Source organism: Monodelphis domestica, chromosome X (assembly GCF_027887165.1).
Source record: "Monodelphis domestica isolate mMonDom1 chromosome X, mMonDom1.pri, whole genome shotgun sequence".
NCBI classification, from domain to species: Eukaryota; Metazoa; Chordata; class Mammalia; order Didelphimorphia; family Didelphidae; genus Monodelphis; species Monodelphis domestica.
Window position 1 is genome coordinate 71032850 of NC_077235.1, and position 16413 is coordinate 71049262.

At 49.8% G+C, this 16413-nt stretch overlaps 2 protein-coding genes across 5 annotated transcripts in view; one reads left to right on the plus strand and one right to left on the minus strand.

Moving 5' to 3' along the window:
- LOC130456095 (uncharacterized) overlaps window positions 1–14538 on the minus strand; it is a 30628-nt gene extending 16090 nt beyond the window's left edge. For both annotated transcript variants that reach the window (XM_056808828.1, XM_056808829.1), the window contains exon 1: window positions 8048–14538. In XM_056808828.1, the coding sequence (XP_056664806.1) occupies window positions 11999–13135 (1137 nt within the window). In that variant the 5' untranslated portion in view covers window positions 13136–14538 and the 3' untranslated portion in view covers window positions 8048–11998. The remainder of the gene's footprint in view (window positions 1–8047) is intronic.
- Window positions 14539–15002: 464 nt separating this feature from the next.
- Window positions 15003–16413, plus strand: part of ARHGEF9 (Cdc42 guanine nucleotide exchange factor 9) — a 288936-nt gene continuing 287525 nt past the window's right edge. For 2 of the 3 annotated variants that reach the window (XM_056808820.1, XM_056808818.1), the window contains exon 1: window positions 15004–15671. The gene's annotated coding sequence lies outside the window, so the exon portion shown is untranslated. Of the gene's footprint in view, window positions 15672–16413 lie in introns of all 3 variants that reach the window. The other variant, XM_056808819.1, reaches the window with a different exon arrangement.

Below are 16413 nucleotides of genomic sequence, written 5' to 3' on the forward strand. Positions count from 1 at the left end.
GGTCACACGAGATTACTCAGGGATCCATAGTGTGCCAATGGAAGATCCCACAAGATCCCCATGGCTCTCCTGTGGGTCACCAGAAGATCACATGCAATCACTCCATGATCCATAGTATGTCAATGGAAGGTCACATGAGATCACTCAAGAGATCATATTGGGTCACTGGAAGCTCACACAAAATCACTCATGGATCCAGAGGATGCCAATGGAAGAGCCCACAATATCCCCTGAGGGATCCACCATGGGTCACTGGAAGATCACATGAAACCACTCAAGGATCCACAGTGTGTCAATGGAAGGTCATGTGAGATCACTCAGGGATCCCTAGTGGGCCACCAGAAGATCACATGAAATCACATGGGGATCCAGTGTGTCAATGTGATGTCCCATGAGATCACTTGGGGTTTCATAACGGGTTATCAACGGGTCAAATGAGATCACGCAAGGGACCATAGAGGGTCACTGGAAGACCAAAACCACATAAGATCATTCATGAATCCATAGGATGTCAATGGAAGATCCCACAAGATACCCTGGGGGATCCACCATGGGTCACCAGGAGATCACATGAAATAACTTGGGTATCCATAGAGTGTCAATGGAAGGTCACATCAGATTACTTGGGGGTATCATAGTGGGTCACCAGAAGGTCACATGAGATCATGCAAGGGACCATAGCAGGTCACCAGAAGATCACATGAAACCACTCAGGGATTCTATAGTTGTCAAGGGAAGATCCCATGAGATCCCCTGGGGGATCCATAGTGGGTCACCTGAAGATCACATGAAATCACTTGGAGATCCATAGTATGTCAATGTAAGGTCACATGAGATTACTTGGGGATCCATAATGGGTCACCAGAGAGTCACATGAGAAAGGGACCATAGCAGGTCACTGGATGATCACATAAGATCACTCATGGATCCATAGAATGTCCATGGAAGATTCCATATGCTCCCCATGGGGATCTATCACATCACTGGATCACCAGAGGGTCACTGGAAGATCACATGAAATCATTTGGGGATTCATAGTGGGTCAGTGGAAGGTCATATGAGATCACCTGGGGACCATAGCAGGTCACATGAGATCTCTCGAGGGATCCATAGTGGGTCACTGGAAGATCACACAAGGTCACTCAGGGATCCTATAGTGTGTCAAGGGTAGATTCCATGAGATCCCCTGGGGGGGTTCATACTGGGTCACCAGAAGATCACATGAAATCACTCAGGGATTATGAAGATTAAATTGTAATCCCCTGATTATAACAATGAAGGTACTTAGCTCTTCCTTTATAGTGAAGATAAAATTGTAATCCCCTATCTATTTTTAGATTTTAATCCCCCAAAGTGTTAACTCAGTATTTGAAGTAAATCTACCCATTTTAATCTACAAAAAAGTAACTAATCCCTAAGGGTGCAAACCTGCTACTAAAGGTGCAAACTAACTACTAAAGGAGCAAGCTAACTATAAAAGGTGTGATATAACCAAAAAAGGTATAATCTAACCAAAAAAAAGGTGTGAACTAAAGAGTGGGCAATCCTGGAGAGAGCGTCTGCTGTGATCAATAGATGTGAAATTTAGGGGAGGTGACACAAGAGAAAAAGATCATTAAATAGAGGACCACAGAGGCTAGAAGAGATAGATCAAAGAACTCTGACTCGGAATTGGACTGGAGGATCAGTCTCTCGAGCTTGGAGTGAAGAAGAATCAGTTGGAGGAGAGACTGGAAGACAGACACTTGAGAAGAGATTGGAAGACAGACACTTGGAGGAGAGACTGGAAGACAGACACTTGGCTGTGGACTTGGCTGTGGAACTCGACCCTGGAGAAACTTGTGCAGGAGACCTCAGACTGCTTTCCTCTTAGATAGTCACTTTGTTGAGTGAAAGGCAGACTCAGTTTCCTTGTTCTTTCTGGAGGTGTAAACCTCCTAGAAAGGTCCATCATCTTGAGACTCCTTTCCCTGATTAGGGCCTTAGAATTTCTACATGACTCAAAGGAAGCTGGAGCTCGCTTGCTCTCTGTCTTTCTCCTCTCTCTCTCATTCCTTAATATCTTAGACTCTATTGTAAATAAAACTATCATAAATTCCATTCTACTTTAGTAATTCATTTGGGATTTAGAAATTAAATCCCTGGCGACCACAAAATTAATATATTCAAGTCCAACCCACAATTACGTTTAACAGGATCCATAGTGTGTTAATGGAAGATCAGATAAGATCACTCATGGATCTATAGGATGTCAATGGAAGGTCACATGAGATCACTTGGGGATCCGTGGTGGGTTAATGGAAGATCACCTGAGATCTCTTGGCAATCCCCAGTGGGTCAATGAAAGATCACATGAGATCTCTTGGTATCCCCAGCAGGTCACTGGCAGATGACATGAGATCACTTATGGAGTCATAGCATGTCATTGGAAGGTCACATGAGATCACTCGGGGATACCTCTTGGGTCACTGGAAGATCACATGTGATCACTTGGTGATCATTGGTGATCTCTATGTGGATCGTGCATAATCACCAAAGGATCATCCAGGGATCACTGACAGATTCCCATGGGAATTCACACCAGGTCACTGGAAGATCACAAGAGATCACTCAGGGATCCAGGCTGGGTCACCAGAAGATTGCATGATATCACTCAGGGATTGCTGATAATCTCTTGGCTGATCCCCTTGGAGCCATTCCAGGGTCTTAGGGGGAATCACTTCAGAATTTTCTACCAATGACAAGGAATCACAAGGAGACTGAGGACACCACAAAATCAAAGATCATAATGGGACCACTTAGGGCCTTCAGAGTATCACCAGGAGATAAAGTGATCATCAAATCGATCTCTAGGGATCACAGGGGGAAAGGAACCACATAGCTTAGGGATTAGTAGGAGATTACTAGGGGAGTGCAAAGAGAACCAGGAGATTAGAGAGATGACCAAAAGATCACAAGGGGGTCAAAGAGATTAAGGAGACAGCCAGAAGATCACCAGGAGATCAGAAGGAGATATTAACGATTTCCAGAAGGGAAGTTCGAAGTTACAACAATTTCAGAGTCACAAGCTCTAGTTCAAATTTGGCCTGTTTCCCAATTTTGTTTTCAGTGTTATCTTTTTGTTGTTTTGTCATTTTCAGTCGACTTTTCTTGACTTTATTTGGTTTAGTGGTTTGCTGGGAGCAATCCATAGTGTGTCAAGGGAAGGCCACATGAGATCACTCAGGGATTCATAACAGGTCACCAGAAGGTCACATGAGATCACTCAAGGGACCATACTGGGTCACTGGAAGATCACACAAAATCACTCATGGATCCAGAGTATGTCAATGGAAGACCCCACAAGATCCCCTGAGGGATCCGCCGTGGGTCACTGGAAGATCACATGAAACCACTCAGGGTTCCATAGTGTGTCAATGGAAGGTCACATGAGATCACTTGGGGTACCACAGCGGTAGAAAGAAGCTGGAGACAAGTCATTTGCTCAGAACACAAATAGGCATGGTCTCTCTTCAATGGGCCGTGCTTAGCCTAGTAAGGGCTGGTAAACCTTTCCTCAGTTCTAGTGCCCAGAGAGAAAATCCACGCTGTGTGAGCCCCAATATTATTGGAGAGAGTGCTTGCTTTGGGTGACTAGACCAAGGGGTGGGAAGAGGGGGAACAAGCAGCCACCTTAGTGCCTGTTGGGCACGTGTGCCATGGCTTCCCCAATGAGGGCCTGGTGGTTTCCACATTGTTTGAAATGGCTCACCACTAATATTTTTTTAAAGTCCAAAGTATTTTTATCAATAAATTTGTAACAAGATATTTTACTATTATTTTTATAATATAAATAGGTTTTTAAATTTAATTTTAATTAATTTAATACTATTAATAATAAATAAAAATAATAAATGAATATAATATAATTAATAATAATATCATAAAATTAAATTATAATTTTAAGCATGCCATAAAATAATGTAACAATACTTGTTGATAAAAATACTTCTGAATTTTTATATTTATGAAAACATACTTCCCAGCTGTGTGGCGCTGGGTAAGTCACTAAACCTCAGTCTTCCTTAGTTTCCTCAACTGTAAAATGGGGATAATAAGAGCATTTAATTCCCACAATTGCTGTGAGGGTCAAATGAGATATTTGTAAAGTGCTTAGAATAGTGCTTGCCCATAGTAGGCATTATGAAAATGTTCCTTTCCTCTGGTTTATATGGAATAAGGATAAATACATCAGACCAGGCTGGCAGGACCCAGCCAGCACCTACTACAAAGGCAATCAATGCCTTCCACAGACTAGGTGGGGGGATACACTTTTGCCCGGAATTTAGTCATGAGACGGGAGTTTCAGCCAGTTTTGACCCTTGCTAGTTGGATGAACAAAGGAAGGCTGTAAGCCTCAGTTTCTATATCTGTAAAATGGCTATAACTATGCTAACCCTGTGTATTCCTTAAGGATGCTAAGGGGAAATATATAACTTTGGATTTAATAGTATTACGACTAATAACACTGACAATAATAATGTTGCCGTGAGAGACAGTATAGCAGAATTTCCTTGTAGTTGAGTCGGTAGGAAAGGAGAAGCCCTAAGCCTGGGGTCGAAGGAGAGCTTGGCCATGGGGTGCATGAGTCACCAGACCGTGGAAGGCCAATTCTCTGTTCTGAGTTTGCTCCCCTAAATCGACAGAGTCAGAGTCAGGTAGGAATGTTTTGCCCTTTGGTGATCTTCCCATGATCCCTTTAGATCTCTAGGCCTCAGATTCAGTCTAAGTCACAGGAGGGGTCTAAAGTACAAGAATTCAAATTCAGATGCTCCCACATCAATGAAGTCAGCTCCCTTGGCCTCTCTTTCCTCCTCAGGAACCGTTTATTTAGCTCCAGATTTCCTGTGGTCACTGCTAGCTGTAAGTCCATAGGCCTCAGTTTCCTTCTCCATAATTGTTGTGAGTTGGACTTTGAGGTGTCTGAGGCCTTGCCAGCTTTAGTTGAAGCGGCTTGGAGCCATCTCAAAGTGCCCACTCTGCTTTTGGAAAGCTGTGCCCTGAGCTTATGTTTGTCTTGTTTGATTAGATCTCCTAGAAAAGACTGTTGGAAAGAGCACCAGCTCTGGAGTCAGAACAATCTGAGTTCAAATGTGGCCTCAGGTACTTTCTAGATTTGTGACCCTGGACAAGTCACTTAACTTTATTTTGCCTGTTTTCTTATCTGCAAAATGAGCCAGAAAAGGAACTGACAAACCACTCCAATATCTTTGCCATGAAAACCCCAAATGGGGACTGGAGGAAGCAGCTCAGTGGGTAGAGTACAAGGAGTAAAGATGGGAGGTCCTGGGTTCAAATGTGGCCTCACACACTTCCTAGCTGGGTGACCCTGTGCAATTAATTGCCTAGCCTTTACCGCTCTTATAACTTGGAACACAGTATTGATTCTAAGATGGAAGGTGAGGGTTAAAAAAAACCCCAATTGAGGTCCCAAACAGTCGGCCATGACTAAAGTGGCTGAATAACTGGAAAACAGCCCACTGAGTACCAGGAGGCCAAGCATTATGGGGGACTGACTGACATCTCTTCCACTCCAGTCCATCAGAGACCAATCGCATATCCTCTTTGTCATCACTGCCAAATATGCTTTCCTAGAGTCCGAATTGGCCCCTCGATGACTGGCGTTCTGGAGGTCTGATGGATCTTGACTAAGCAGAGGCAGTTGCTCATTAAATATACGGAGGGACATCACTTATCCGATCCACCCCCTGCAATTGAGGCCTGCTTGGCTGAAACGTGTAACGTCGCAGCGTTGTAGGAAAGGGCCATCCAGGCCTCTGTGGGTCTTACTAAAAAGCGGCTGCCCTTCTGGGCTGGAAGGAAAGGCCCTTTCCAAATAAGGACATCATCCCTTCTTCAAGGAGAGAAAACCGCTCCGCTTGGAGTCCCTGACAGGACAACAGCCTGCCGGGATTCACCAAACATGGCAATGGCTGAAGGCCAATAGGGAGCCAAGTCTGCCTGGAGCATCCCCGGTGGAGGAGCTCAACAAGAATGGAAAGGGCACTGAGCTCGAGCTGCTGCGTAGGGAGCCTTTCTACACGGCCACCTTCCCCGTCACCTGGTTGGCCCAAGAAATGAATGGGAATTTGTGGGGAGTTTTGCAGGAGTTGCTACAGACAACACCCAAAAGCCAGCAGATGACACCAGACAAGTCAGGAAATGCCCACTTAGCCCCCATTGGACAGTAAAGGACTGTAAATACCTCAGAAAAGAGAAAGACAAGAATTCAGATTTCTTCTCGGGCCCCAAAATGTCACATGGATTTTCCAGATCACGCAATGCCGCACCCCTAACTCCAGTGAAATGGAAGGGACACCTGTATTTCCTGGCAGGTGAAGAGACTACGTAGGCACAGAACCATGGACAGCAGTGGGCACTCACCCAGAGGCAACAAGTCAAAGCAGCAGCCCCCAAGCAAGTAGTGGCCAGGCCCTCCCCTTTCCATCTATTCCCCCATCCTTGTGGCACACACTGATCATGGCACATAGCTGCTGGCCCCTGTTGACATTTCTCTTCTATTTCAAAGCAATCCCTCCCTCCCCTGTGACCTCTCCCATCATCCACATGAGTCAAAATGCCTGTCGTTTAGTTCCAGAAGGGCATGGTCTTGGCTGGGGGGTGGAAGCATGGTAAGAAGTGACCTAGGTGGAGGGAGGAGAGGAGGGGTCCCTGCAGCTCTCCCCAGAAGCTAATCTTGCCTGTAGGGCAGCCCTCCCAGGGGGCTATAGCCATTCCCCCAAGAGGTAAATATAAGCTTGGTGGTGATTTAACTAATCCTAAAAGTCTTGTTCTTTCCTGATCCAAGAGAAATGGGTTCTGGGAGGCCCCTGCTTTGTTTAGTGGTGACTAAATGCCTCGATTAAGAGGTTCTGGCCCCCATTAACAGTCTGGCAAGTGAAATTCATCATTTTACAGATGAGGAAACTGAGGCAGGTAAGGGCACAGTGGACAGGGCACTGGCCCCAGTCAGGAAGAGTTGAGTCTAAATTTACACCTATTGGAGGCACATACTTTTTCTTTTTAACTGAGTATAGGATCAAAAGGCTTGGAGATCATTTATGGATGAGAAAACTGAGGCAGCAAAGTGACACGTTGGACACGGTGCTCACCCTGGTCAGGAAAAGCTGAGTTCAAATCTGACTTCAGACACTAGCTAACCATTTGAACCTAAGCAAGTCACTGTCTGCCTGTTTCCTCAACTGTAAAATGGAGATAATTATAGCACCTACTCCCAGGGTAATTGTGAAGATCGATTGAGATACTGTAAAGCCCTTTGGGTTGTGTCTGACACTTAATAAATGTCAGTACTTAAGTAAGCACTTAATAAATGCTTAGCCCTTTCCCCTTGGGTTGGACCAAGAAGAGTGACTTGGAATCAGAGGACTACTCCTAGATCTAACCTCTTATGAGGTTACAGATGAGGAAACAGAATATTTCTTGTCCAAGTTCATCCAGTTAGTAAGTGGGAGAGTTCAGATTTGAACTCTGTCTCCAGGTCCAGTCCTCCACTGAACCAGGTTGCCTCTCATCCTGGAGCAGAGATGGTGAACTTGTGGCACAGGTGCCACAGAGAGTACTTTCCCATAGTGTTTATTACTAGAAAGGCAGAGGGACTCTGGTGAAGCTGCTCCCTTCTCCCTCTCCAGTGACATGCCTGATGACATTTTTTTCACATCCCCCACCCCCCTGCCTAGTGGCTCAATGGGAGCACACAAGGGGTGAGGTGGGTGGTTCACAAGTGGCAGAGCTGGAGGGGAGCAGAAAGCTCGGGCCACTCCCCTCCCCCTTTCTACACTCCTTGAGGACATCCCTTACTTCACCCACCCAGCAGCCGAATGGGAGCACTTTCTCCCTCCCCTGTCTGGGGTGAGGAGGTATGGGGCAAGTCTGGGGGGTGGTCATGGAACATGTGGGGGGGCTGGGCCTAGCACTCCTCTAAAAGGTTTGCCATCACTGTCCTAGAGTCCCCCAGAATGACGAAGGAGTCCCAAAGAGTGCCCCTTACTTTTTTCCCTTGGGTGCTGCTGCCAAGTGCCTTCTTTCATTCATTTCCACAAGCTTAGGATGCTTCTTTCAGTGAAGTTATAGAGTAACATCTGCATAATGACTAGGTTCACTCTTCTCATTTCTTGGGGGGAAAGCACAGGTAGGCACTGAAGTGGGCCTGGAGCACTCGAAAGTCTGGCACTTTAGGGCACAGGTAGAGATCTCTCCAGTGACTCAGGAGGCCATTGAGCTAGGCGGGACTGCAGGACGTGGGCCATCCCTGCCATCCCCTCGAGTCCCACTGGATGCAACTGAGGTTCCGTGAGAGGCCATGCAGGAAATTCGCGAGAGCCGGTCCCTCCAGCTCTGCACCCTTTCCCCTTACTGGGCGGGAAGGCCGTCGGCGTCTGGCTCCCGGGCTGCTTTGGGTCCTGGCAGCCAGGCTTCAGACTTGTTGATCTGGAGAATTACAGTACAGTCCCATTTTTTCAAGAGAGGATTAAGAAACTCGGAGCAGTGATTAACACTCAGGCAATCGGGGCTCTTGGGGTGGTGCAATCGCAATGGCAGCCCGATGGGAAGTACACTTGCAGAAGGGCCAGCCCAGATTTCCACGGCCAGCCTGAAGCTTCCTGGGACCCTCGGGATCCTGGGGACGGAGGGAGCAGAGCCCCTGGGCCCCGGACTCCTCCCAGCACACCAGCCCCGGGTGTCCTGCCCCCGGGCAGCCAGCAGCAGAGCCCTTTACTTTCAGGAGATTAGCAATTAGCCTGATGAAATACTGCACTGCAAGTCTGAGCTTGGCCATCCCAGTGGGAGAGCGGCCCAGAGCCCAGGGGTGAGAGCTGGAGGGAGGGAGGGGAAGAAGAAGGGAGGTGGGGGAGGGAGCAAGAGAAAGGAGGTGGGGAAGAAAGAAAGGAAGAGCAGATAAGAAAGTGGGAAAGAAGGGAGGGGGCAAAGCTGGAGAAAGAGGAAGGAAAGGGGAGGGGCAGACAGGGAAGCCAAGAACACTTGGGTCTCAGTTCTAGCCCGCATGCATCTGCATACCCAGCGCCTGCGGCCCTCCAGAGCTCCAAACCCCCATCACCAGCTACCTCCAAATGGGCGTGAGGCATTCCCTACCGCCCTTTTCACACATCCAATCGGTGGTCCAGGCTTGTCCATTAACCAGCATCTCCCTCATCCATCCTTGTTCCTCTCTCCACTGATGCAGCCCTTGGGGCCAGCCTTTACCATCCCTAGACTCAATTCCTGCCCTCTCCAACCTGCTCTCCCCACGGCTAGGCACGGGATTTCCTAAACAAAGGGGCCTCCCCCAATCTGGAAGCCCTCACCTCCACCAAGAACCGCAACCTCACTTGGGAGCTGCCCACGCTGCTTCTAAGCTAATCTCTCTAGGTCTATGACTAGCCAGTCATTTTTCAGTCCTATCAGACTCTTGGGGACTCCATTTGGGCTTTGCTTGGCAGAGATCCTGGAGTGGTTCGCTAGTTCCTTCTCCTGTTCTTTTTACAGATAAGGAAACTGAGGCAAACAGTGAAATGACTTGCCCAGGGTTGCCCAGTTAGGAAGTGTCCAAGGCCACATTTGAATCTAGGACCTCCCATCTCCAGGCCTGGAACTGATATATTTTCTTTCCTTTTTAGAACCCTCCTCTTCTGTCTTAGAATCAACACTGTTTCAGTTCCAAGGCAGAAGAGCAGTAAGGGCTAGGCAGTGGGGGTTAAGTGACTTTGCCCAGGGCACCTGGCTTGAAAGTGTCTGAGGCTGGATTTGAGCTCAGGTCTTCCTGACTCCAGACCTGTGGTGCTATCCACTGAGCCACCTAGCTGCCCTCACGTCTATAATCCATCAGTCCCTTTCAGACACTCTTTTCTGGTAAGACCTAACTGGCCTCTGCTGTGCAATGTTCCTTTCTGGCTCCACATCCCTGCACTGCCTGCCCCAAAAGGTGCTGCCTGGGAAGCTTTCCCTTCTCACCTGGGCCTCTTCAGAGTCCCCCAGAGCCTCCCTGGGCCCCAACTGAAGTGCCTCCTATGAGAGGCCTTCCTCTATCTCCTCCTCCTCCACCCCTTTAGCACCTAGCCCTAAAAACGACCAGGAACAAGCCTGAAGCAGTTCTGAGCCTTTGGGGAAACCCTGCATTTACTCTGCGGACCAAGTAAGTTCTTCAAGGGTGGGGCAGATCATTTGTTTACTGCCTTAGTATTGGGGGGGCTGCATAAGAGACCCTAAGAAAGCCCGGGGGATTGGGGGGGAAGAATGGATGGGGAGGGCAGAAAACGGAGGAGAAGAGAGAGAGACAAAGACAGAGACCGAGAGAGAGAGACAGAGCAGAGGAACACAGAGAAACAGACAGAAATGGAGAGACACGCAGAGAGAGACAGACAGAGACAGGGAGAGAGAGAGACAGAGATAGGGAGAGAGAGACAGAGAGAGATACGAAGAGAGACAGAGATAGGGAGAGAGAGAGACAGAGGAGACAGAGAGACAGAGAGGGAAAAAGAGACAGACAGACAGAGACAGAGAGGGAGAGAGAGATACAGAGAGAGACAGAGATACGGAGAGAGAGAGGGAGAGACAGAGAGAGACACATGGAGACAGAGATAGAGCAGAGGGAGAGAGAGACAGAGGAGACAGAGAGAGACAGAAATGGAGAGACATATATAGAGAAAGACAGAGATAGGGAGAGAGAAACAGATAGGGAGAGAGATACAGAGACAGAAAGAGAGGGAGAAAGAGAGGGAGAGACAGAGAAACACAGAGAGAGACAGAGAGAGGCAGAGGAGACAGAGAGAGCAGAGGAAGACAGAAACAGACAGAAATGGAGAGACACACAGAGAAAGACAGGCAGAGATAGGGAGAGATAGAGACAGAGATGGAGAGAGAGAGCAGAGGAAGACAGAAACCGACAGAAATGGAGAGACATATATAGAGAAAAACAGAGATACAGAGAGAGAAACAGATTGGGAGAGAGGGAGAAAGAGAGGGAGAGACAGAGAAACACAGAGACAGAGACAGAGGAGACAGAGAGACAGAGCAGAGGAAGACAGTGAAACAGACAGAAATGGAGAGACACACAGAGAAAGACAGACAGAGATAGGGAGAGACAGAGACAGAGATGGAGAGAGAGATACAAAGAGACAGAGATAGGGAGAGACAGAGACAGAGAGAGACACATGGAGACAGAGACAGAGCAGAGGAGGGGGAGAGAGAGAGCAGAGGAGACAGAGAGAGACAGAAATGGAGAGACATATATATAGAGAAAGACAGAGATAGGGAGAGAGATAGATATACAGAAAGAGAGGGAGAAAGAGATACAGAGAGACAGAGATAGGGAGTGAGATACAGAGACAGAGAGAGGGAGAAAGAAACAGAGAGACAGAAACACAGAGACGGAGATAGAGAGAGACAGAGGAGACAGAGAGAGACAGAGCAGAGGAAGTCAGAGAAACAGACAGAAATGGAGAGACACAGAGAGAGAAAGACAGACAGAGACAGGGAGAGAGAGTCAGAGAGAGATACAAAGAGAGACAGAGATAGGGAGAGAGAGAGACAGAGAGAAAGAGAGGGAGAGACGGAGAGGGAAAAAGAGAGACAGAGACAGAGAGGGAGAAAGAGATACAAAGAGAGACAGAGATAGGGAGAGAGAGAGGGAGAGTCCGAGAGAGACACATGGAGACAGAGACAGAGCAGAGGGAGAGAGAGACAGAGGAGACAGAGAGAGACAGAAATGGAGAGACATATATAGAGAAAGACAGAGATAGGGAAAGAGAAACAGATAGGGAGAGAGATAGACAGAAAGAGAGGGAGAAAGAGACAGAGAAAGAGATGGAGAGAGAGATACAGAGAGAAGAGATAGGGAGTGAGATACAGAGACAGAGAGAGGGAGAAAGAAACAGAGAGACAGAAACACAGAGACGGAGATAGAGAGAGACAGAGGAGACAGAGAGAGACAGAGCAGAGGAAGTCAGAGAAACAGACAGAAATGGAGAGACACAGAGAGAGAAAGACAGACAGAGACAGGGAGAGACAGAGATGGAGAGAGAGATACAAAGAGAGACAGAGATAGGGAGAGAGAGACAGAGAGAGGGAGAAAGAGAAAGAGAGACAGAGAAACAGAGACAGAGACAGGGAGAGAGAGACAGAGAGAGGGAGAAAGAGAGGGAGAGACAGAGAAACAGAGACAGAGACAGGGAGAGAGAGACAGACAGACAGAAAGAGAGGTAGAGAGGGCGAGACAGAGAAACAGAGACAGAGACAGAGACAGAGAGAGACAGAGGAGACAGAGAGACAGAGCACAGAGGAAGACAGAGAAACAGACAGATATGGAGAGACAGAGATGGAGAGAGAGATACAAAGAGAGACAGAGATAGGGAGAGAGAGACAGAGAGAGGGAGAAAGAGAGGGAGAGACAGAGAAACAGAGACAGAGACAGAGAGAGACAGAGGAGACAGAAAGAGACAGAGCAGAGGAAGACAGAGAAACAGACAGAAATGGAGAGACACACAGAGAGAGAAAGACAGACAGAGATGGGGAGAGAGATACAAAGACAGACAGAGATAGGGAGAGAGAGACAGAGAGAGACACATAGAGACAGAGATAGAGCAGAGGGAGGGAGAGAGAGAGCAGAGGAGACAGAGAGAGACAGAAATGGAGAGATATATATAGAGAAAGATAGAGATAGGGAGCGAAACAGGGAGAGAGACAGAAAGAGAGGAAAAAAGAGAGGGAGAGACAGAAATAGAGACACAAAGACAGAGAGACACATTAGAGGAAGACAGTGAAACAGACAGAAATGGAGAGACACACAGAGAAAGACAGACAGAGATAGGGAGAGACAGAGACAGAGATGGAGAGAGAGATACAAAGAGAGACCGAGATAGGGAGAGAGAGACAGAGACAGAGAGAGAGACACATGGAGACAGAGACAGAGCAGAGGAGGGAGAGAGAGAGAGCAGAGGAAGACAGAGAGAGATAGAAATGGAGAGACATATAGAGAAAGACAGAGATAGGGAGAGAGAAACAGATAGGGAGAGAGATAGAGACAGAAAGAGAGGGAGAAAGAGACAGAGAAAGAGATGGAGAGAGAGATACAGAGAGACATAGGGAGAGAGAGACAGAGACAGAGAGAGGGAGAAAGAGACAGAGAAACACAGAGACTGAGACAGAGAGAGACAGAGGAGACAGAACAGAGGAAGACAGAGAAACAGACAGAAATGGAGAGACACAGAGAAAGACAGACAGAGACAGGGAGAGAGACAGATAGGGAGAGAGAGAGAGATACAAAGAGAGACAGAGATAGGGAGAGATAGAGAGAGGGAGAAACAGAGGGAGAGAGAGATACAAAGAGAGACAGAGATAGGGAGAGGGAGAGGGAGAGACAGAGAGAGACATAAGGAGACAGAGATCGAGCAGAGGGAGAGAGAGAGCAGAGGAAGACAGAAACCGACAGAAATGGAGAGACATATATAGAGACAGAGATAGGGACAGATTGGGAGAGAGACAGACAGGCAGAAAGAGAGGGAGAAAGAGAGGGAGAGACAGAGAAACACAGAAGCAGAGAGACAGAGCAGAGGAAGACAGAGAAACAGACAGAAATGGAGAGACACAGAGAGAGAAAGACAGACAGAGACAGGGAGAGAGAGTCACAGAGAGATACAAAGAGAGACAGTATCTCTGTCTGTCTGTCTCTCTCTATCTCTCTCTATCTCTCTATCTATCTCTCTATCTATCTATCTATCTATCTATCTATCTATCTATCTATCTATCTATCTATCTATCTATCTATCTCCCTATCTGGGAGAGAGACAGAGACAGAGAGAGAGAATGAGACAGAGAGACAGAGAAACAGAGACAGAGACAGAGAGAGAGAATGAGACAGAGACAGAGAAACAGAGACAGAGAGAGAGAGAGAGAGAGAGAGAGAGAGAATGAGACAGAGAGACAGAGAAACAGAGACAGAGAGAGAATGAGACAGAGAGACAGAGAAACACAGAGACAGAGACAGAGAGAGACAGAGCAGAGGAAGACAGAAACAGAAATGGAGAGACACAGAGAGAGAAAGACAGACAGAGACAGGGAGAGAGAGACAGAGAGAGAGATACAAGGAGAGACAGAGATAGGGAGAGATAGAGAGAGGGAGAAAGAGAGGGAGAGACAGAGAGAGAGAGGAGGGGGGGCGGATAAAGACAGAGAGAAGGAAAGGAGGTGATGTGGAGAGAGGTAGGGGAGGAAAAAGAGGGAAAGGGAAGTAAAAATTGGGAGAAAGAAGCGAGGAGGCTGCCTCCAGGGCCAGGGCGAAAGCCAGGGCTCCCAACCTAGTTCCATGTAGAAGCCACTCTTAAAAATTGGTTTTTGACAGCTTACAATTCAGATTTCCCGCCCCCGGCGGTGAATACACCGAACGCTTTCCCTCCCAGGCGCCAACCCGGGCTGTGGTGAGCACAATGGTTACTGCGGATCGAGAAACAAGGCTCAGAGGGGAGACGAAGGGAATGGACAATCCAGAACAGAAACAGAGATGACCCCCCCCCCCCCCGCTCCCCCAACATGCCCCGGGAGCTAGTGAGGGTCAAGGCCAGGACTGGAACCGAAGCAATCCGCCCGCCCCGCCGATAGGGCCGACTGTGACTCGTACAACAGAAAAGGTGTCAAGGATAGGTAAAATTTGGGAAATGGTAGGGAAAGGGAAGGGGAGGAGGAAGAAAAGGAGGAAGGAGAAAAGGAAGAAAGGGAGGAGGAGGAGGAGGGAAAAGGGGAGGAGAGGAAGAAGAGGACAAGGGGGGCAGCTACGGCCAATGGGTAGGAGGGAGCGGGCCCAAGGCCCCGGTTCTGGCCGCCGCTCGGAGGCCCCTCCCCCCGCGGCCCTTTGTCATCCCAGCCCCTCTTCCGCCAATTGTGACCTGGCGGGGCGGCCCCCGCGACGGCAGGCGCACTAGGAAACGGGCGTGCCTGGCAACCATCCTGGACCCGCCCCGTCCCGGCCCATCCGCACAGCTGGCCCAACCGCCCGGCAGCAGGCAGCCGGAGCCCTCCCGCCCGCCCGCCCGGCGCTGCCCCGGCTCGGACCCGGCTCCAGCCCCGACCCTGGCGGCTCCCGCGCTCCTTCCAGCGCCGCGCCTCCGATGAATGGGGTTCTCCTGGCGTCCTCAACTCGCCGGAGCTGCCACCGTCTCCGGACTCTCGGCGCGCGGAGCTGCCCAGCGCTCCTCGGTCCCCTCGGGGGGTGCCCGGGCCGCGCCCCAAGTGGGCTCGTCGAGGAAGGAAACGCGGACAGGAGAATCGAGCTCGAGACGATCGGCCGCAGGATCCGAAGAGGTTCCCGACACCCCAAGGCAGCGCCCCGACGGGAGCCGAGAGCGGGAGAGGGAGCACGAGCGCGAGCACGAACGCGAGCGGGAGCGCGCCCGGGACCTAGAAGAAGACTGGGAGAGAGAGCTGAATAGCCAGCGTGACCCGGACCGAGATCGGCGGAGAGACCAGGACAGAGACTGGGACCCGGCCTGGGAGCGCGAGCCGGAGCGGGAGCGCGAGCGCGAGCGAGAACGAGAACGAGACCAAGACCGGGAGCAAGACCTAGACCGGGAGTTGGGGGCAGGAGACCAAGGGCACCCGCAGGCCAGAGCTAGGCTCCTCTAGAGGTAAGCCCTCGTCGGGCCGGGGGAGGGGGAGTGTCCGGGGAAGGTAGCGGACCACTCGCTACGTCATGGTGCTGTATGGAGGCTGCTCGGCTTGTAAGGGCTGGTTCCCAGACGGGGCGGACTCGAAGACATTTCCTGTGATAATGCGCTTTGGTCAGGTAGTGATCTCCCCATGGGATAGGGCGTGGGGGGGGCTTCCTTCCCGGGCCCTGGTAGCTCCCCACACCCAGCCCAGCTCTTCCCTCCTCAGAGACCCTTTTGCCCACAATGAGGTTTCAGAAGAGGAAATCAAGTCCTCTTTTTCCCGACTGCCCTGGGGCGAGGGGCGGAAGCTTGGGGCCGGGCAGAGGAGGGCGAATCTGAAGTGACCGCCCCTTTGCCCGGCGTTGGGGTCGGGGTCGGGGTGTTGGGCGGCGGGCCAGCGAGAGATATCTGCACGTGGAGAGTAGGTGAGTAGATGGTGAGTTCGGGAGGAAAGTGGGAGTGGAGCGCCGAGCCTAGGAAGGACATTGCAGAGGCAGGGGACGCCCTTGAGAGGTGCTTGGGCATCCTGCTGCCCCCCAGCTGGACCCCAAAGCCCCTGCCCCCTGGCCCAGACGCTGGAGACTCAGAGGATTTTCCCAGCGTGCTCTAATCCTCCCCCATCCCCCATTCCTCTTCCTCCTTGGAGACTCCCCTTCCCCTCCTCCCAGTCTGAGAAAGCGCCTTTGCCAACTGAGGACCCGAAGAATTCTGGGCCACC